General features: G+C 38.5%; 2 protein-coding genes and 1 long non-coding RNA gene across 9 annotated transcripts in view; 1 reads left to right on the top strand and 2 right to left on the bottom strand.

The window, feature by feature from the left end:
• atp8a1 (ATPase phospholipid transporting 8A1) overlaps window positions 1-9,116 on the bottom strand; it is a 106,065-nt gene extending 96,949 nt beyond the window's left edge. For all 6 annotated transcript variants that reach the window (XM_043256768.1, XM_043256770.1, XM_043256766.1 and 3 more), the window contains exon 1: window positions 8,799-9,116. In XM_043256768.1, coding sequence (XP_043112703.1) covers window positions 8,799-8,847 — 49 coding nt within the window. In that variant the 5' untranslated portion in view covers window positions 8,848-9,116. The remainder of the gene's footprint in view (window positions 1-8,798) is intronic.
• A 5,719-nt stretch (window positions 9,117-14,835) lies between these two features.
• grxcr1a (glutaredoxin and cysteine rich domain containing 1 a) lies at window positions 14,836-18,883 on the top strand. Its single transcript, XM_043256667.1, has 4 exons — window positions 14,836-15,786; window positions 17,619-17,858; window positions 17,949-18,014; window positions 18,704-18,883. Exons 1-4 carry the CDS (start codon window positions 15,385-15,387, stop codon window positions 18,881-18,883), a joined length of 888 nt encoding a protein of 295 aa, XP_043112602.1. The 5' UTR covers window positions 14,836-15,384.
• LOC122357319 lies at window positions 18,321-20,971 on the bottom strand. 2 transcript variants are annotated; one of them, XR_006252452.1, is made up of 2 exons: window positions 20,528-20,971; window positions 18,321-19,279 (listed from the first exon to the last, which is right to left on the bottom strand). It is a non-coding gene; the product is annotated as an uncharacterized LOC122357319 (long non-coding RNA). The 2 variants fall into 2 exon arrangements; XR_006252453.1 differs by lacking the exon at window positions 20,528-20,971 and adding an exon at window positions 20,046-20,521.
• Window positions 20,972-21,202: the final 231 nt, after the last annotated feature.

Raw genomic sequence — 21,202 nt, forward strand, 5'->3', positions numbered from 1 at the left:
AGAGAGATGACACAAAAAACTGTGAAAGACAGAGAGTAATAGCAAGTGAAAAAGGAAGCTGATGGGGAGGAATAGAGAGAGAGAGAGAGAAAGAAAGAAAGAAAGAAAGAGAGAGAGAGAGAAAGAGAGCGGAGTTAAAAGAGAGAGCGAGAGAGAAGTGTCACCGGAGGGGAAGCCTCTGGGGGCAGGATCAATGGTGGCAGGAGCTGTAATGAGGTTGGAGGGAGGCCAGATTTCAGGATTATTGCTTGTGTCAGCCAACAGACAGGCAGCCAGAACAATGGCACGGGGGTCACACAATCCAGAGGGGTGCCCGCTGGAGGAAGAGGGGCATAGAGGCCCTATTCTTGACTTGGCACTCTCTGATATGGCCTGAAAGACTGTTTGTGCGTGTAAGAGACTGGCCGAATGCAGTGGGAACGAAAGATGGCAAAAGGGAGACAAAATGTGTGTCATTCTTCCTTTGGCACACAGAGACATTTCTCTCCAAAAGGGAGACATTATGTTGATAGCATCACTTCCTGATGGCAATGCCTTATTTTGACATTCTGTCACAAATTATTTCAAAACCCGTATGAAGTACTGTATTTAGATATTGGCACATGTTTGCCAAATATGACGACATTACATGACAAGAGAGTCATTTGCATTTTATTCTCAGATGCATATACAAAATATGCACCACCTCCCCCTTTTCGTTTTTGCAACATAAGGGATTTCTTTTTTTTACATTTGTAATTTCCGTCACACATTTCTGATGCGATACTTCAAATGCACATAAAAAGAGGGTGATGAAAACAGATATACTCTCGATGGAAGCTTATTTTCAAGCGGTTCAGGCATGATTAACTCAAGCATGGAGCAATTAGAGAGCAAAGCTTTCTCTTGTAGGCCTATTATATGTGTGCTGAACACCATCAACCTCAATTGCTCTTTAGATGAAGCGGTCTCAAAAAATGATTCATAAAAAGTTACTATTTTAGTGCATCTTCTGCACTGCTTTAGGTCTCTATTCTGATTTACGACTGAGTATCGCAGCTTTACGTGTCTGTGGAGAGGGGGGTTGACTTTTGAAGGATTACAGAGGCGTTGCTGTCAACACTAGTGATATTAAATGGACGCAGTGGCATTATGACAGAAACAACAGAGAATGCCATTACCATACATGACCTGTTTGGCGTTCTAATCACTCAATGTATAAAAAAAGACATATCCTGGCAGGCCGGGGAGCTGACAGGGGGGTGAGGAAGCATCTGTCGAAATGAATGACACAAGGCCACGTCTTATCCTGCACATAAACACACCGACACGAGAGTGAAAGAGAGACAGAGGGGAAAATAGCAAATCCATGGCTTGATGTCAGTGGCTCGATATAAGGCAGCATGTATTGATTGGGTCCTCAAGGGTGATGGGCCGAAATCACTTCTTTGAGTCTCCGGGGCTTTTGGAACCAATTCTGAAATTGGGCTACTAGATCAAAAATACACCCAGAACACCTGCACTGAAGTGTTTTTTCACCTGGTAATAGAACTACAATGCTCATGATTACTGTCATCCGACATGCCAAACCTCCAAGATGCAAGCTTATTTATAGCAAGTCAGATTCTGTGTTCATTTTATTTTTTTAAATCAATTCACCCATGATTCCTCTTTGCGATTCACAACATTTTAAGTAATCCAAAAAAAAAAAAAAAAAAAATTAAAACTTCTTTGAGGCATCATACTTGACAAAAGAGACTATGACAAACAATTTCCAGTAGTTTTTTTTCCTCTGTTTGTCTTTAAAGCCTTCTTTAAACTATTTGTAATCCATTTGCATAAACTCAAATACTGACCTAGCCTCCAAACTCTTAACTTTCATCACCATACTTTGGTATTTCAGTGTTTTACAGAAAACCAAGAAATTTAGCACACTACAACATTATGGATGTGACGATCTAATTTAAATGCAAAATACAACTTTCAAAACTACAATGCTTGACAAATACTAATATCATATAGCTTTAAATAAGACACAGCCACCAACAGTATAATCCATTTGTATTTTAACAAGAGATCCATCCATTTAAGCAGAAGTGTATGTCTGTTTTTATGTTTTTCATATTTATGCTCACCAAAACATAATTTATTTAATCAACAAAAAAAAAAAAAGCAGCCACGCTGTTTAACATGAACACTTATTCTGGCAAAGCTGAATTTTCAGCATCTATTACACCAGTCTTCAGCATCCCATGATACTTAAGACATCAATCAAATATTCTGATTTGGTGCTCAAAGCAACATTTTATACACATTTTCTAAACCGCTTAATATTTTTAGGATTCTTTAAAAAGAGTAAAAAGTTCAAAGGAAAAGCATTTGACAAATATATATTTTTATATTAACGTGAAAATCAAACGCTCACTTTTGATGCTTCCTGATTAAGTTCTTTAAAATGACAATAATCAAAAAATAAATCCCCAAAGTTTTTGAACTACTGCATTTTAACACATTATTAGGAATGTGAATCTGGTTGAAAAATGTGGCCGTCACTCCCTTAATAAGCCGTTAAGGTGAACACCCAAAAGAGGAGTGACATCTATATTGAGCTGTAGTGCGTACGTGGCCGTAGTCACATTGGATGTGGAATGAAGTCTTTAATCTTCTGGTCAGCTGCAGTAATGGTCAAAGATTGGTGCGCAGCAGGACACATGCTGAAGGCACCAGGTGAAATGGTCTTTACTGTGAACGCCGTTGCTTACGGACACTTAAAATAGTAAGAAAGGGAGTAAAGTCACAGCTCGATCAGTCACTTGGTTTGCAGCAGGGGGTTGAAGTGCAGATACGTGGCTAATGCCTGGTAATACCGGGGTGCCCCTGGCTTAAAGTTAATCGGAGTAGAGGACACTAAAGGCACTGAGGGCTGCTTAATTAGTTAAAAAGTCTGATGCGTTTTCCCAAGAAGCAGGGATGCTGTAATGAGTCCCAATGAGTGACATTTGGTCCAGCCATGTGCATTAGTTCCAAATCGGTCCTGAAGTATTCTGTTCAATGTGTGTGGCTGAATAGGTTAAAAAGTCATAGGTACTAGTGCGTGCCCGTTTGTGCATGCTTTGCAAAGATTGATAACTAATTATTACAAAAAAATCCATATGAAGGATTCAAATAAGGCATCTTCCACCATCTGCATCATTCATCTAGGGAGGATTAATATTTCACTACACGCAATATAATATGTATTCATGAAGCCGCAACCTCGTCTTGAGAGGATTTAACTCTTCCATGAACAGAGTGGATAATATGACTACATCAGATAGTAACCGCTGATTATGAGCATCCACAGCTGAATTAACTAGGGTCAAAGCAGAAATTAAAATCCAGCTTCCACATCTGTCCTAGACCAGCAAGAACAAGGCAACGAAATAATGATATATAATATATATATATATATATATAATAATCTTGCTCAGTCTGTTCCCTCGAGGCTGAGCTGAAACTAACTAGGACTGTCTGAGGGACGGGAGGAGGGGCGGAAAATGAAGGATTAACAGGGTGATCAGTAAAGAGAGAGGGAAAGACACTAGGCTGGACTGATTCATGTATGATAAAGCAGAATTTATGCACCACGTGTATGATTCGTTCATAAAAAATATAAAATAATAATAATAATAATAATAATAATAATAATAATAATAATTATTAAACAAAAAAAAAAACACACAGGTTTTTGTGCGCAAACACTTAATCCCAATTGACTCTTATCCATTATTATGACTACTCTTATTATAATTTGATATCATTTAAATAATCACTACAATATTTCTAATAACAAATTATTTAACAAAGGCCCAAAGCTCTGCAGATTTGCATATTCATTTGAAAACATATTTTAGCCAATTTGATTATGATTTCAGCTGCCAATATGTGGGTTTAGAACATTTAAATACATCACACAATTTACCACAAAACCAGCACTAGAAAAATGTAAAATAAATAAATATTAAACAGAGAAATGTTTTTTGCTCATACAATGACATCAATGAATACAACATTGTATACTGTAGCTATATAAAATACATATTACAGTTTAAAAGTTGGTAATCAGGTTATTTATTACTTTTTTTCTTTTATTCCAGTATGCATTTTAAATACTGTTCTTTTGAGCTGTTCTTTTCATTAAAAGAACCCTGAAAAAATTGATCAGTTTTTAACAAAAATATTATTGAGATGTGTTAAGAAAAATTACTCATTAGCTACAATCAAATTTCTTTTGGGGATGGTTTTATAGGTTTTAAGTATATCCTAGTTAGTCTTTCTAAATAATGTTGACATTTGACTAACTAAACATATCTTGATCACTTCAGAGATGCAAACATTTTAATTGCTAAAATAAAGAAAGCAAGATTTTAAAATTATAGTTATAATGAAAGCACAGTAAGTGATAACGTTAACACACCTCACGACTGGCAGACTCACGACTTCAACTTCTCCATTACGTCACAGTTCATCGGTCCATTACAGCACCAACCCAACTGTGGCTAACAAAAACTTAACACTGCATCTCCACAATGATTTGCGAGCCCATTAAGCCATCACATTCGAGACGACAGCCCAGTAAAGCCAGCCCAGTGATCACAGTGTGTGCCCATTTCAAATACGGCAACCTAGACGGCTTTCATTACTCGGAGTGTAAATTGTCAATACACTGTGGCTATTTCAGGCCACTCGAACGAAGAATCACTAGAGGTACTGACAGATCTGACACATCCATCTTCAAAAGTGTCAGGGTAAAAATAGCAAACCAGCGGCACAGTGAAACACAATGTCTGCAGGGCACGGAAGATGAGACTGTCTGACACAAACTCTACAGCCATTATCACAAATGATGAGCGCCCAGCCTAAAGAGCTGCGTTTCAACAATCTTCATATGTTTGCATCATTATATAAAAAAGGCTAAGTATGTCATTTCTGTAGCCTGACATTGCATCAAGAGCATGTTTCCATCTTAAAAATAGCCATGAAAAACCTGGTGATTTAAATAATTAAAAAAAAAGAGATTTAAAAATGCTCAGTGGTATGAAATGTGCTGGTTACTGTAGCTAAAAGACTACTGGATCCTAAAATGCACTTCACTGTTTTATAAGAGCGGGATGCGTGACTGCTGCTCCATATAAAGTGAGGTCAATCATCATCTGAACAATCCCAGGTGCTTTAATAATCTAAACATGCTGAGAGTGTGTGTGAGAATGAGTATGTCAGTGTAGTTGTTCAATAACAATACTGTGAATCACACTAATAGCTCCACTGAGACAGAGAGAGATACATTCGGGAGGTCAGACATGACACTCTTTGTACATTACACAGCAGATTTAACACTACTCAGCATTACTACCACTGCAATAAAAACAGTGTGCCTGGACCCAAACGTTCAAGCAGAAGCAGAAACAGACTCATAAAGGAGGTCTACAACAGTAATGGCAGGTATTTCTTTGGTTAAAACTTTTCAGAATGGCTTCAGACTGCTTTAAGTACAAATACTCCCAGTACTGCAAAATAATCCTCATGTTTGTTGCAAAGAAATGCAAATCCAACAGCAGAATCTCAAGACAATAACGTGGCAAGTCACATGTTTAATTTGAGAAGAAAAAAAAATTAAACAACTGTAAGGGGTAGAAATAAAAAAGGTACTACAGTGGTTTGACAACATGGTCATCGCTAATTATTATAGTTATGAGAATGATGTGATCTAGGACCTTTATGCAGTGTGTACTATCGTAAAGACCGTATGTCTGTTCCTCATTTTCATCTGTGTCACATTCAGAAGAGCATCTATCCTGATGAAAATCCAGGTCCAATATTAAAGGCAAAGTGCATAATTTATTTCATGTTAAAATTATCCGTGCACAATTTACAATATAGAATATCCTTCGATATTCAAGATTTTTTAATTTATCGGTCAGTACTGGATATTTAAAAAGTTAATCTTTGAAAACACTAAATTACAAAAAAAGTAATCTCTATTGTTTCACACACGGTTCATGTTACAAATCCACTTGTAGCATTTTAAATGAATTTTTCCATTTACTTAAGTTTAAAAATTGGCCTTTTACCCGTGAAAAATGTAAATCTTAATAAGCCCATCAGTATCGCCGTTGGATTATAATGTACATGTATCCCTAGTTAAAACAGCACGACATAACTTGAGCTGAACTAATGGCCCGAGTTACTGTCAGGGATACCTTGTTTGTTCAGTCAAGAAGATCAGGGGATTGTACGGGAAACTGCTCTACGAAAAACGTCAAATGTTTTGCCTAGCTAAAAATTTACAACTGCATTGCAGATACTGCCTTGGTTGTCCAGCCAAATAAAATAATAAATAAACAAACATTAAAATATATATATATATACAAATTAGGTTTTCTTTCTGAGGTCTTCAGCAGGCATGCCCACTCCCATTGGTGTGGGCTTTACTCTGCGATCTTTGCCTCCAAACTGAGAACTGTGCCACCTCCGCTTACCAACCGCCACGCAGATAAGGCTGCTTTGGCAACCACCCCAGCCTGGCCTGGCGAGCGCTCCGATGTACCCAAAGCAAAGAGACAAACGGGGACTGAGGAGGAGTTGAAGCCGGAGTAGGTGGTAGGGTGAAGCTGGGAGTCGTTAGACAGGGTATGAGTGGATTAGGCTGACGCTCTGCCAAGGTCCCACCCTGCCCCGCCACGATGTACTGCAGTGATTACAAAAAGACAACGCATTGTGCCGCACACCAAGGTCTGCAGAGAAAGTAAAACCGGTGCAAGTAGCAATAAATAATGCATTTCAAAACAGGTCTCTCGCTTTCATTCAAACTGCTACAGTGTAGGTCACGGGCCTGATCGGACATGCAGGATTATTGATCGCTCAGTGCTGGGAAGTGCTTGCACTGATGAACAGGATACTTTTCAAACACGGTAAATGTGGAGGCAGGAGGCATGGCATGCCCCAAAACCAAGGTTAAAACCAGCCAGACACTTTTTCGACTAAAAAAACAGTTCAGCTGGGCCGAGAGCTGGTTACCGTCTTGCTAACTGTATTTTCACAAGCACTTGTGAAAAGAGTGCAATCGGCAAGAACCTCTTGAATTATTCAAGTCAAATGTATGGCCTCTATTCCATCTCCTTCAAGCTGTAGTTACTAAGACGCATCGCAGGCTGCATTGAAGAGAAGTATGCTCTCTCAACCTGATTTTCCTACAGTATCAACAAGTCAATGGCACGAGGAAGTAAAATTGTTCAAATATGCCGATATTTCAATCAGTAAACACTATTTCTGGTCAGTCTTTTGACTGCATATCATACGTGCAAGCAAATCTGATTCTCAACGAGGAAGGTCACTGGAAGCATGACATTTTATCCAGGATGCAGACAGACATGAGACAGAGAGCAAGTCTGATCAATATCCATCAGGCTCAGAGCAGACGCCCTTACACATCTATGCTCATTAAAAAACAAATTAAACAAATATATGAAATAAAGTCCCCGCCATACCCAAATACTGCAGGTGAAGCACATCGGAGCAAGCCACTTGCTGATGCCGATTCATATTCCGTTCGCTTCAGTCTTTCCGTTACCAAGTGCGGGACCGCCGTCCTGCCTCGAAAGATGGATTAAAACACGAACCAATAGCATTCGAGCGCAAGTAGTGAACGTACATTTCATTGGTTGGAGCTGCTGAACGCATACGCCCACTCAAACGAACGGCGTTTTCCATCCAAACGATATAAAAAAACGCATTTTTTTTTTTTTTAATAGATGCATTTCGTATATAGGTGCATCAAAATAGCATTTGGCAAAACGGAGGGGGAATATAAATGTTTATCATTTGTAGAGATGTATAAACATTATTTATGTAGTCAGATTTAGTACATGAATATGCATGAAATCCTACGCAAACGCTTGTGAACTGTTGGCGTTTTAAAACGAATCGGTTTGGTGAATGATTCAGCGATTCGCAATGCACAAAAACACAACGTTAACTCCATCTACTGGCGTAAGGTAACTCCACTGAACTGTATACATCGTTGTACAAACCAGTTCGTAACCTGCCGAAAGAGTCCCCAGAGATTCAAAAGCATCGAATAACCGGAATGAATCTTTTTACTTAAGGACTCAAAAGACTCGAAACATGGAGGAGAATCAGAATTCAATCCACCATCACCTGTAGTTTTTTAAAGGCATATGAGCTATTGGTATTTATTTAAATGTTTATATGACTGGGAGCCGGGAAATTTCATGACAGCAAAAGGGGGAGGTAGTTTGACACGGAAACACAGCAGTGTTACAAACAAGTCTTGGCCTGCTTCTAACCACCAAACAAAACGTTACATAAATATAATAACTTCATAATTACACACACACACCTTCAGCTTTCATCCCCACCCCCACCCCAATACCACTTTCTCGATATAAAATTAATATAGAAATTCACATACATAAGTACATATACATATATATGAATATATGAGAGAGAGAGAGAGAGAGAGAGAGAGAGAGAGAGAGAGAGAGAGAGAGAGAGATAGTATGTGTGTAAATGTCCTATGGGACCATTATGCATCTCAATTTTACAAATACCCACACATAAATATAAAATCTTGCCCACAGTCTTTGAAAACAACTGCTGAAACAACTTGTTTGCAAGCTGGATTCACGCAATGAAGCCCAACGCAATCAGCTTTAAGTGCTCTCGCAACAGTTGTCGAGCACGAGAAAGATTGTGCACATGTCACGAAACTCAAGATGACAGGCACAGACTGACACAGATCCGCGTTAAACGTGTCTTACCTTCAGCTCGGGTCCGGAGATCCGACATAGTTCTCTGAACGGGCGGCATCGGTCCACCTGTCAACCGAACGCATAAAACTCCGCGTCGCGTTTCTCTCTTCGCCCGTCTAGGGGTTTTAAGCGCCGGTGACCGTCACCAAAGTAGCTTTCCCCGACTCCCGTGACCGGTAACCATTTATTTAGTGTTATGATTCATGTTGTTGTTGATGAACGCCGACAGTTCCGCCCTCTATAACACGCTCCAGCATCAGCGCACGGAGCTGAACGCCAAATCTCCCCAGCACGCACAAGAATCGATAAGCGGTTAAAACACTGAACGCGAGAGAGCTCTGCCGCTTCACAAATTGGACCGTACCAACTAAGAGCGCAGAGGGGGGGTCTAGTCGCAATATCTCACATAAAGGCTGAGCATTCACTCTCTGAACAACATCAGTTTCTTTTAGAAACAGTGCTTGTTGAAGTCTCAATAAAACCAGGTCTCCAGATATACAAAGCATGATTTTATTATGCCAAACAAAAACTAAACCAAAACTTTCCCCCTAAAATGATCTCTCAGTTAAAAAGGTCTGCTGGAGATTCCCTCGCTGCAGTTACTCTCATTGTTTCGAAGGGGATTGCAGAGACAATGACAGCCCACTATTTCTTTATTTTAGGCCCTGAAGCAATCACGACTCTGCAATTGCCTCTCATATTACCCTTCAGCCGGAAAACGTTATGGCTGCGCTGATATGTTGAGGGTTTGCTCTCAACAAGCCACATGTTGATGGACGGAATTCTCCATTCCTGTTTCACGTTCTTCCTCTTCTTCGGGCCAACAGCTTCATTGTTGATGTTTTTATAAAGCGACAATTGGATAAAATTAATTTAACAAATAAAGAACAGCACTCGTATAATTGCAATTGATTTTTTTCATGAACATATTGGCATATTTCCCGCCTTTATTATGTAACTGCCTGAAAACTTGAATAAGGCACACACATCCGTTTTGTATATATTTGATTGTGTTCTGTCAGTAATATAAGATCTATGAAATTGTAACTCACAAATAATAACACGTCTTATTTACAAAGCTTTCGAGTTTTTTTCTCTCAATCTAGTCGGCATCCATCCACCCGCCTGCACCGGGATTTGGGTCCATTGCTCCCGAGGTTGCCTAGCAACAGTGACAAGATGCCTGCCTCTTTGATTATGTGCGCGGCGGTTTTATCTTTGAGCACATATCAGTCTAAATAATGACTCATCCTCTCAATACACACACAGACACGCGCGCTCTCATTCACAGACAGATATAAATAGATCAAGCTTTTTATATGAATTCTGTTGAACACGCACGAACGTCCAACCTTGTTCCCACCCTCCATCTGTGCTGATCAGACGAACATTTGGTATAAACATGCATAACATTTGGTACACTGCATGCAAATCCTTTTAAGGTATTCTGTAATCTTTGATGTAATACAGCCTATATCTAAAAATGTGTATTAATACTGTACATGTATGTACATTAGACTAAATAAAATGCTGCAATCTAAAAGGAACCCAAATTTAGCATTTCAAAATGCTCTTTTTAAACAAAATTCTCTTTTAAAATTAATAGTCTGCCAAATTAGACTACTTCCTGGTAAATTCCTCACATACATTTAATGTAAGGCTTCAAAAGTCTTGGGATGTAGCATGAGGACGACTTTTATTTAGTAAACGATGACTGAATATTCATTTTGGAGTGACATATTTCTTCAAACAGTAACACAGCAGTGGGATCCTATTTAGTTCATATGCACATTATTTATTTATTTGGATAAATATAAACCATTATTGTTAGTATTATATAGTGGAAAATATATATGTATATAAAAAAGATGGAGTAGTTGTAGCTTGATGGCTTGAAGGCTGTCATTCTGTTATATAATAATAAAGGTAAAAATGGCAAAACTAAAAGCTAAATATAATAATAATAATGTCTTTGTTGTTTTAATTTCCCTAGCAAATGTTTAAATATATATATATATATATATATATATATATATATATATATATATATATATATATATATATATATATATATATTGTTCAGTGAATCAGAACACCACAACTCATGAATGTAAAACATTACAATGCTTCTTGCTATATATCCAAAGAGTGATGTCTCATTCTCCAGTAAAGAGGGTCTAGAATCTTCTGCTCTCAAAGCAGTGGTCAGAGGGCATCTCTGTGATAAATGAGCCGGCTGCTCCATCAGAACACTCAGGCCACACAAGATCTGCACTCACTGCAGGCTATGAGTGTGATCTACGCTTATTGACAGATTAGACTCACTGCATGTGGTTGGGACCATGAAATATTCAGCGTGTATTTATAAATAGCATGTTGATTCTTTTGCGCTGAGAACAAGATTATGGGTTTAAACGGTGACACCAATATTGTTCAAAATGGACTGGACTAGAATAAAATAAAATACGGGGTTGTGTTATAGACTAAAGACTCGGCCAGAAAGGGTCACGAAGAGTATCAACAGCAACACCTGTCAGTCAGCAGTCGGATGGCACCATCTGTCCTGGGCAGCGCTGGCAGCCTATCAACCGATACGATCAGAAAGGCCCCTCAGAATTGATGGATCTGCTAACAATAGCTGAGGATTCTGGGATAGTAAAGCGGGGGTAAAAAAAGACAGTGGGCTTAACAGATATTGACTGACGAATCTAATTAAACCCTGCATGTTTATTTTGCTCATAACTCTGTTGGAACGCAGATATATTGCACAGGGAGATTTATGGTGCCTAAAGAGACTAATTTTATATTATATTATTTTATATTATGAACGTGCAGTCATGAAATTGCTTATGCGCAGGACAGTATTACGGAATACCTGTTAAAAAAAAGTGGTAACCTGCAATTGCTAAATCTATTTCTACCTGAAAAAATATATAATATATATATATATATATATATATATATATATATATATATATATATATATATATATATATATATATATATATATATATATATGTATAATGTAAATGTACGCATTTAGAGGATTTCTGACAGGGTGACCTCCTTGAATCAATTTTATGTTTAATTTTATGTGAGTTTACACGATTAAAAATGCATTTGTAACAAGTACTATGTGCAAAAAAACCCCTTTAAATCAGGAAACAACCTGATCTGTAGATTGGTGCAACTGATCAATCAGTAAGATCAGACTCTGCCCTCTGCTGGAGCAGGAATATCAGTGAAGCCCTCGCATTTTCAATTGCCTGAGAACACCTTTTCAATTTCACAAGTAATATTAAACCATATTTACCACTTCTTTATCAGTTGTACATTTCTCCATAATCCTCTTATAAAGTGCCAAGTCACAGGTAATGAATTTCAATGTTAAGCTCTGCAGTTCATTTATTTTGTTCATCGAACCATATGTAAAAATCACCTGAAATACTCCATTTAATCACGGGATTTAAGCCAAATTAATTCCTTAAATCGCCGTAAACAACACAGGATTATATTAATCTGCATTGTTCTTTATATGATGGGATGGTTGGGTCAATCACCTTCTTGACTCACGGCGATACTTGACTTAATATTAATAGATCGTGCATAAATATTGCTTTCTTGGAGATTATTCTCTAAAATGCTTGGTGTAACGATGCTGATGACAGCAGTGTCGAAAACAAAGATCTTTGTAATACCTGAATTTTAGAAATCGTACACATAATTAGCAAATTAATGGACATATTTTGCAATTGTAAAAAAAGGTGCAAAGAGAAGTGTCCTTGATTTGAACACTTTGCCGCTGTAGAGGAACATTTTAAAAATGTAAAACCTCAAAATGAACTATTCCACAATTTCAAACAATTAAGGACACACACACAAATAAATTATTTTAAAAAATGACATGAAAATCCAAAAATACATGAAAAAATTCCCCTAATTGAAGGATCTACGAAATGATTTGTTCTTATATCAGCCTATGAAATAATCTTGTGCCACACCTGAATGCTAACCACAACCAGCCTGACCGGTTCATTAGCATTGTTGTTTAATGCCAACAAGGATGTTTATCCAGAAGCGTAAAGAATAGACACGGTGAGCCTTGAGCTCTGATCACTGACACTGACAATCACAAGCTCTGACATGCCATCATTTACTGAAAGACCTGCCTGAGAGCCGGAGCACACAAAACCGCCACTGACTTCACAGAGAAGAAAAAACCCTCGACTGGAAACGACAGAGACGCATTATAGCATTTATGAGGGTGGATTTAAATGATCGCTGGCACAGCATGCTTTAGACGAGCTCTCCGGGTCATGGTTCACCGTAGTCTTGTGATACTGAGGACACTGAAAAAGCCTGGAATTAAATCGACGGGTATATTGGCGCGTGGCCGGAAACGGATGATTTGTTGAACTTCAAAGTGAAATGTAGTCCAATATTCATCAGGCTCCAGCAAATCACTTGGATGCACACAGGCGGTAACTCACAGGGTGACTTGTAGGCTCTAAATTATGCCGAGTCTTTGTGTTAAACCTTTGGTTCTTCTTATGCTACTGTTTGAAATGCAAAGAGCATCTGATGTGACCGTGTGTGTAACTCAGATAACTCCTTTACAAGGGAAGAACCCAAAGATCAGAATGATAAACGAGAGGGCTGAAGAGGCTATCGCCAGGGGTTTGTTCGTCTGTTATTTGCCATAATTTTGTAACGAAACTTTGTCGTTTTGCGCTTGTGATGCTTCAGAAAGAATATGGCATTAAAGTACTGTAATCAGCAGTTGATATCCAGCAAAAAAAAAATCCAGTTTTCTTTCCTGTATTGTTGTATTTCATGATGAAAGAGGAAGTTTAGGTTGGATGTTTGTAGTCATTGCTTATAATTGACTCTGTTGCAAACATACACTACTGTTCAAAAGTGTGTGGTCAGTATGAGTTTCATTTATTTACTTTTTATAAAAAATACTTAAAAGGTTAGTATTTAAAAGTCAGCATTTACATTTCAATAATTAAATGATAGAACATTTCTGTTCATATTTTACCCAGCACTGGGTTGTATTATATTTTTAGCTAACAAACATGTGCGAAAACCCACAAAACATTGATATAAAAAAGCATAAAAAAAGACCCTTTCTCTAGTACAGACTGTGCAGACAGAAAGTGACATATGTCTATAAAAGGATGGTTCCAGTTGATGTATAATGTATTCCATTTCCATTTCCAGCTGTGACGCGAGATCATATGAGTATTGAGCCTGTTGAGCTGGCCGCCATGCAATATGGCTCCGTCCACTTCTGCAGTGCCATTGTAGTAGCAGAGCAGCTGTAGTGCTACCTGCCGCCCCACTGGAGGGCAGATGGGTGCAAATACCAGCCAATGACAGAACAGCGCCATTTCCCCTCACGCTCAAGCGCAGCAGGTGAATGCGTGCAGACCTAGCGCAATCTTCTAAGTGGCGTGAAACTGCAGTGCGTTAAGAAGTGCTGAGACGCACCGAGAACCACATAAATAGAAAACGTCTCTCTGTCTTACTGACAAGCAATAGTAAAAGATTTACCTGAACTTCTGCTGGAGAAACCCCTACGGAGCAAATCAATGTCCCTCTCAATTCATGTGTACACTGAAGAAATTATCCATTGAATTTACTAAATTCTTTAAGGAATGTAGTTGCAAATTCACTTTTTGTGTATCATTTGTTTTTAGTGTGTGTGAAATACTGTCTCAGCTAACTAACATAGCAAAACAAATCTTGAAGGAGCAGTTCACTCAGACACACACACACACACACACACACACACGTGCACACACACATACACAAAGATGTTGGTATTTGTGATTTATAAGGACTGTCCATATGTGTAATGTGCTATTGCCCAACACTAACCCTACACCTAAACCTACCCCTTTCAGGAAACTTTATGCATTTTTAGATTTGAAAAAAATATTTTGAATTATGGGGACATTGGCAGTGTTCTCATAAACCACTTTCAAATTGTAATATCTCTGTCATACCCATGTCACTACAAACCACAAAAAACAGCACACGCACGCACACACACACACACGCACACACACACACACGCACACACACACACACGCACGCACACACACACACAAGGGTTGTTTATTAACTCCACGTAACTTTCTTTCTACCATGGAACTTTGTGTGTATTATTTGCCCATAAAATGAAAGCCAATAATGTTTTATTCATAAAGTTTTGGAAAATAAGTATAAATGAATGATGATGGAAATGTTAATTTTTTTTTTGCACATAAAACTCTCTGCTCATGAGTCAAGGCCATTCTCAGAAAAAAAAGAAAAATCTACGGCATGATGAATTATTAAAAAGACTATCAGTTTCTTCATGGTCGGTTTTCTCAGTAACCATGGCAAGGCCACATGCATTATTAACACGTCCAGGAACACTGGTGGTGAGGCTGATGGTGACTCACAGATCAACCTCTTTCCGGGTCTGTTCGCTGTGCCTGGGCTCCAGGGGAATCATGGAGCAAAACCAAGGCTAACTATTTCCAGCCACCAATGAAACCGAGGGATTAAAATCACCTTTTCTTTGTGGACCATGTAAGCCGACACAATGGAGGAGGCTTTGTTGACACCGGAGGATGGGAAGAGGCAGAAGAGGGTGAGATTCCGGGTGGCCTCAGGGAACAGCGGGAGGGTTTTGAAAGAGATGTTTAAGGATGAGGGGCCGTCGGATTCCCTGGATTCAGACTGCACCAGCAGCTCCGAGGCGGACCGGGCCAGCACTCCATCCACCAGCGGGGAGGTGAACGGACACCTGTGTGGATTCTTGGGGTCGGAGTTGGATGACAGCGGAAGCGAGCCCGATGACTTGCTGATGTTTGCAGGAGGAAGAGACAAAGTGTTGAGTACCAAACGAGTAAACATCCTCAGCAAAAATGGGACGGTTCGGGGAGTCAAGCACAAAGTCAGTGCTGGCCAAATACTCTTTGATAACTTGGCTAAAAACAATGGGGTAAGTCTTTGAGGGTCGGTTTTTCTCCTCTAAAATCTTTACAGTGGTGCACGTTAGCTCTGATGACATTAGTATTACCAGACTTTCTTTAATATTGACAGCTGCTCGGAAGCTTTGTGTCCTTAACAGGGTCAGAGCCTCTTTCTTCAACCGCTATTGGTTACAGAACATCTCTGGCCAGACAAACGAGCTGTCCCGCTGAGCAAGATCACTGTACGATTAAAGATTAATGATGCATTTCTTTAAGTGTTTTGGCTAAGCTAATCATCTTAATGTATTTTCAGGACCTATGTTTTGTAGTTGAACACTGAAAAAGTGTCTGACGGCTTTTGTCTGATATCAGACGTAATTCTGTATCTATATAACAGAAGGTAAATTGGGAATTAGATGGACCAATAAAAACTACTTTGTGTGAGGTCTTTATTTAAATAACGTAATACAGGACATCAAATACTTATTTTATTTAATTGCAAATACAGCAGACAAAGAAACGTTTTGATAACGTACCCATTAGGTTGCGGTAAGATTATTTTTGATGATCTCTGAACATTTAAAAAGTCAATTTATTCAAAAATCAAAAGGGTTGGTTCACCCAAAATGAACTGCTCACGCTAATGCCGTTCCAAACCTGCAAGACGTTCGTTCTTCTTCGGAAGTGAAATATTTTTGATGAAATCCGAGAGCTTTCTGACCATGCACAGACAGCAATGCTACTGAAATGTTCCCAGATAGTTTCAGTTACGTTGCTGTCTATAGAGGGTCAGAAACTTCTTGGATTTCATTAAAATTATCTTAAGGTTTGGAATCTTGCAGGTTTGGAACGACATGAGGGCGACTAATTATTGACAAAACGTCAAGTTTTCTTTTTAATGGAAATGAAACAAGCAGTCCCAAGCAACCAAATTAAACATTCATGAATAATTGCATTTTTTGTGCTCATATTTTGAAAACATTATTAAAGACCGCATCATTCTGAACAGAAATTCTAAAACGGTTTCTGAAAGAATGTTTGCCAGAATGCTGGTAACCATTACCTGTTGGCGGGTCTGATTTAATTACGCTTTTAGCTTTGGCATCTGTATTTTCTGCTCCGACAACACTGTATCATGTTCATCCGGGATGGCCATCACCATCTTCGTCAGTGTGTTTTAAGCATGTCAATACAGCAAGTATATCAACTTTTCGTGAGCTGCTCTTTGATGTCAGATAAGGATGGTGAGATTCATTAGTCTGACAATAAGTGCACAATAATTGCATTCCTGCTGATTTATTGACACTTCATGCTTGAGAAAGCTTAAAAGCTGACTCATTCATGCCTAGCTTACACAATACTGCAGTATCTGTACTAAGCTTGTTGGGAATTTAAGGCTTTGGAAAACTGTCCTCAACCAGAAACATTTATAAGTTGCTTGCAATACCACATCTACCTAACCATAATGCAAACTAAATGTTACAGTCGCAATAGAGAATTAGCTCCATCCTCTAGTCTCACTTTAAACTGTGGGAAGGTTGAGTCTATTTTTTCTCTTTGCTAAGAAAAGCACCTTCACACTTCATGAGGGCCGTTCTTCTAAGAAAGGATTCTGAAGGTCAGTCTCAAGAACAGTGACTCACAAAATCAATAGATGCTGCCTGCTGCCTCACGTTACCTGTAGAAAGGACTCAGAAAGCGGAAAATACATTTATTGTGCTTTTCGGTTACAGATGAAAGGACGCTTTTCACATGCGGTATATTTAATTGATTTGTTCTCATGAAAATGAAATGCAAGCGAGGAGCGTCACGATTGGATCGAAGGCTGTGAAAGTAACGCTGTTTTCTTTGGCCCTCTCAGCCAGAACTGATTCTGGAGTTTGGCCGAATTGTAATCTACACCACCAGTTTTCGAGTGGTCAGGACTACATTTGAGCGATGCGAGCTGGTCCGAAAGATCTTTCAGAACCACAGGGTGAAGTTCATAGAGAAGAACATCGCTTTGGATAGTGAATACGGGAAGGAACTGGAGACACGCTGCAAGCGAGTGGGAGAACCTCCCTCACTGCCCGTGGTCTTCATCGATGGACACTACCTAGGGGTCAGTGCTCATACTAACGCTCCACCTCCGTTTTAAAATTCACGCTATATTTAATGCCATAATTGATTTGCTTATGTTTCGCATATTCAGGGTGCAGAGAAAATACTCGCAATGAATGAATTAGGGGAGCTTCAGGATCTCCTCACGAAAATAGAGGTAAATATTGATTTTTTTTCACGTAAATAAAGGTTTCATAAGCAGCTTTTTGCAGCAATGCCAGAGAAGAACCATTTTAAGTGAACTTTTTTTCCAGAAGAACATTTTAATAAGAACCCTTTTCCACTAAAATAACAATATGGATGTTAAAGTTTCTTCATGGAACTATACATATCAAAAAGTGTATATTCCAAAAGTCTACGTAAATATATTTTTACCTTTTAATTCCAACTGCTAAGTCTAAATCAAATCTGGTTTATTATCAGTTTATTCTTTAAACAACAACAACAACAAAAAACAGACAACTTATGACAAAAAGGTTTATTACATTTCATAGCTCTTTAAACATAGACTGCATTTTATATCAGTGATTAATATATATTTTTTTTTACAATTATGCATTTGGCAGGCACGATTTTCTATACAGTGCTTTCTCAAACATAATCATTGTCGTCAATTTCAACACAATCTTGAGTCAAATCTGGAAGTTATCTACAGTTTAACAAATACATTTAGATAAATAGTGCGCAGAACAGCCCAACATAACAGATAAAATCAATTTTGCATTTGTCTTATTTTAATAAATAAATAAAGCAAGCATCACTCAGATTGTATGTCAAAGAGAATAGGTCAGGTATTTGGTTCCAATCCACTCACATTCTTCTCTCTGTTTCTCTGTATGACGGTAGAGGGTTCAGCACCCCGACACATGCCAGACGTGTGGGGGATTTGCCTTTGTCCCGTGCCCTATGTGCCATGGCAGCAAAATGTCTGTGTTTCGCAACTGTTTCACCGACTCCTTCAAAGCCCTGAAGTGCACATCGTGCAACGAGAACGGTCTCCAGCCCTGCTCCAGCTGTTCTCACTAAGATCCTCTTCAAGTGCCTGCAAAACCCTTCCCAGCACCACCTCCACCCCCATAAGCCATGTGTAAAACAAGAGACGCAGAACAAACTATATTTGTGAATAAACGTTTTTTCTTTTTTTTCAGAAAACTCAATTACATGTCTACAGATGTAGTTTGTACCATATTTGCTATCTGATGATGATTAATTATTACAGCGCAAGGATTTTTTCACATGCCAACAGATGTCTGGCCACACCGCCTAATCGGACAGCATGGACGCTGCCTGTCACTGTAAATAAATATAGCAATTAAGTAAATTAACTAGTAGTTCGGAGAGAGATATCGTCTTTCTGAACTCTGTGATCCCAGCACCAGACAAAATTCAAAGCTTTATCTGGTGAACGTCAAAACAGTTGACCTACGAAGGAAAAAAGAAACAAACAGGACAAAACCACAAACAAGTAAGAATAATAATAATAATAATAATAATAATAATAATAATAATAATAATAATAATATGCATTGCTGTCATCTTTCATATAATATTATATATAAAAATAATTCAAAGTGTTTTTTTAATAAATGATATTTAGATTTCTACTAAATATTAGTTTAATTATTTCCCAGCAGGTTAAGGACGTAGATACGCACCTTATATTGAATTATTCAAACTTTTGCAGGAATCAAATTGCTTGACATTGAAAGAAGATGACCTAATGTCTGTTTACCAATGATATCGCGTTTCAGTTCAGTTACAGGGTTGATTAAACAAAGCGTCAAAATCAATCAATAATTAAAAGAAGTGTACATCAAGTGCGTTGCAATGATACAAAATAATCAGATAAATACACTTTAGAAGATAATGAAGAGAATTCTCCACGAGCCGCCGCGTCTCCGTGCTTTCATAGCCCTGTACAATGCTGCTTGATTCTGGGTCTACAAGGCAGCATTGTAAAGAGGCTCAAAGCTCAGAGTAATTCATCTGTGCGTGATGTCTACTGAGGGCACATAATAACACCACTGGCTGTCTCTCAAAATCTAGCGAGCGGCAGCGGTGTTTTTGGACATCGTTGTAAGATGCCTCATAATGCCGTCTAGGTAGGCAGCTCGTTGGGTTTTCTAGATTCAGCCAGAGTCGCGTTAAGCTTAGATAAATGACAACGTTGAAAGGCAAATTAACATACAAATATAGCGGAATGCTTCCATGGAGCTGGAGGACGTGGCCATCAAGCCAAGGCTGATAGCGCCCCCTATTGGTGCGTTTGCTATGACAAACATCAATAACAATAGGAAAATTCACACGAATATCAAATATCGACAGTCAATAAACAATGCAAACGGACTAGCATGCTGAAGCAGGATATATTCACACACACACTCATTATATATTAGGTTTAAACTCCAGCAATAAATCAATACTAATACAATATTTTAGATAACAGCCGATATTAATTACCTGATTAATTGTGAACAAAGCGCACATTTATCGCGTGTTTGACTTTTACGAACAAAAAGCGAATTTAAAAAAAGCGTGGGATGTATAAACCCGACAGAACCAGAAAATCAGTGATTTATTTTGATAAGCATCTGAGCGGTGATATCAGTTTCTGTAGAACCAGTCGAGTAAATATCAGTCATCACACTTTAAAGAAATAACCCATTTTACCTCCGCAGAAAGATCAAACCCTCGGTCGTGGGAAGAAAGCCGATGTTCAGCCGCGGCGTCTCTACCTTTCTTCATGATCACCATCACAGATGCGCCACACGTTTCTCGTGTCCCTCCGCGGCGGCGTCTCAAACCCTAGTGCGCTTCCTGCATGGGACGCGTAGAGCGCAACCGAGTCAAACGCTCACAACGCGTTCACATATGTGGTCTGGGTAGGCTGCTCGCTAGAATTTGAGATACAGGCTATGTACAACGTCCCTGCTGCTGTAGATGCATTATGTGCACCGAAATCACGGCTGCCATTGACCATATAGAATCCTATATGATGCCGCACGGAATCTTATATGCTCCTGTTTTGAGAAACCCTTTATAGCTGTAGGCTGCAGCTCAAATATCCAGAAATACATCTAGACAATCAACATGAAAGGCTAAGATTACTGATAAGTGTACTAGCCAATGACATTGACATTTGTGAAGAGCGATGTTAAATAACAGCGTCATAAGGAACACATATACATATATATATATATACATATACAAACACATATATATATATATATATATATATATATATATATATATATATATATATATATATATATATATATATATATATATACATATATATATAATATTTTTTTTAATATGAAAAAGTATTTTATGCTTACAAGGCTG

Source organism: Puntigrus tetrazona, chromosome 14 (assembly GCF_018831695.1).
Source record: "Puntigrus tetrazona isolate hp1 chromosome 14, ASM1883169v1, whole genome shotgun sequence".
Lineage (NCBI taxonomy): Eukaryota > Metazoa > Chordata > Actinopteri > Cypriniformes > Cyprinidae > Puntigrus > Puntigrus tetrazona.

Coding starts and splice junctions, on each gene's coding strand:
- grxcr1a (XM_043256667.1), top strand. CDS start 15,385: ATGGAGGAGGCTTTGTTGACACCGGAGGATGGGAAGAGGCAGAAGAGG. Junction 15,787..17,618: donor ACTTGGCTAAAAACAATGGG/GTAAGTCTTTGA, acceptor TGGCCCTCTCAG/CCAGAACTGATTCTGGAGTT. Junction 18,015..18,703: donor ATCTCCTCACGAAAATAGAG/GTAAATATTGAT, acceptor GTATGACGGTAG/AGGGTTCAGCACCCCGACAC.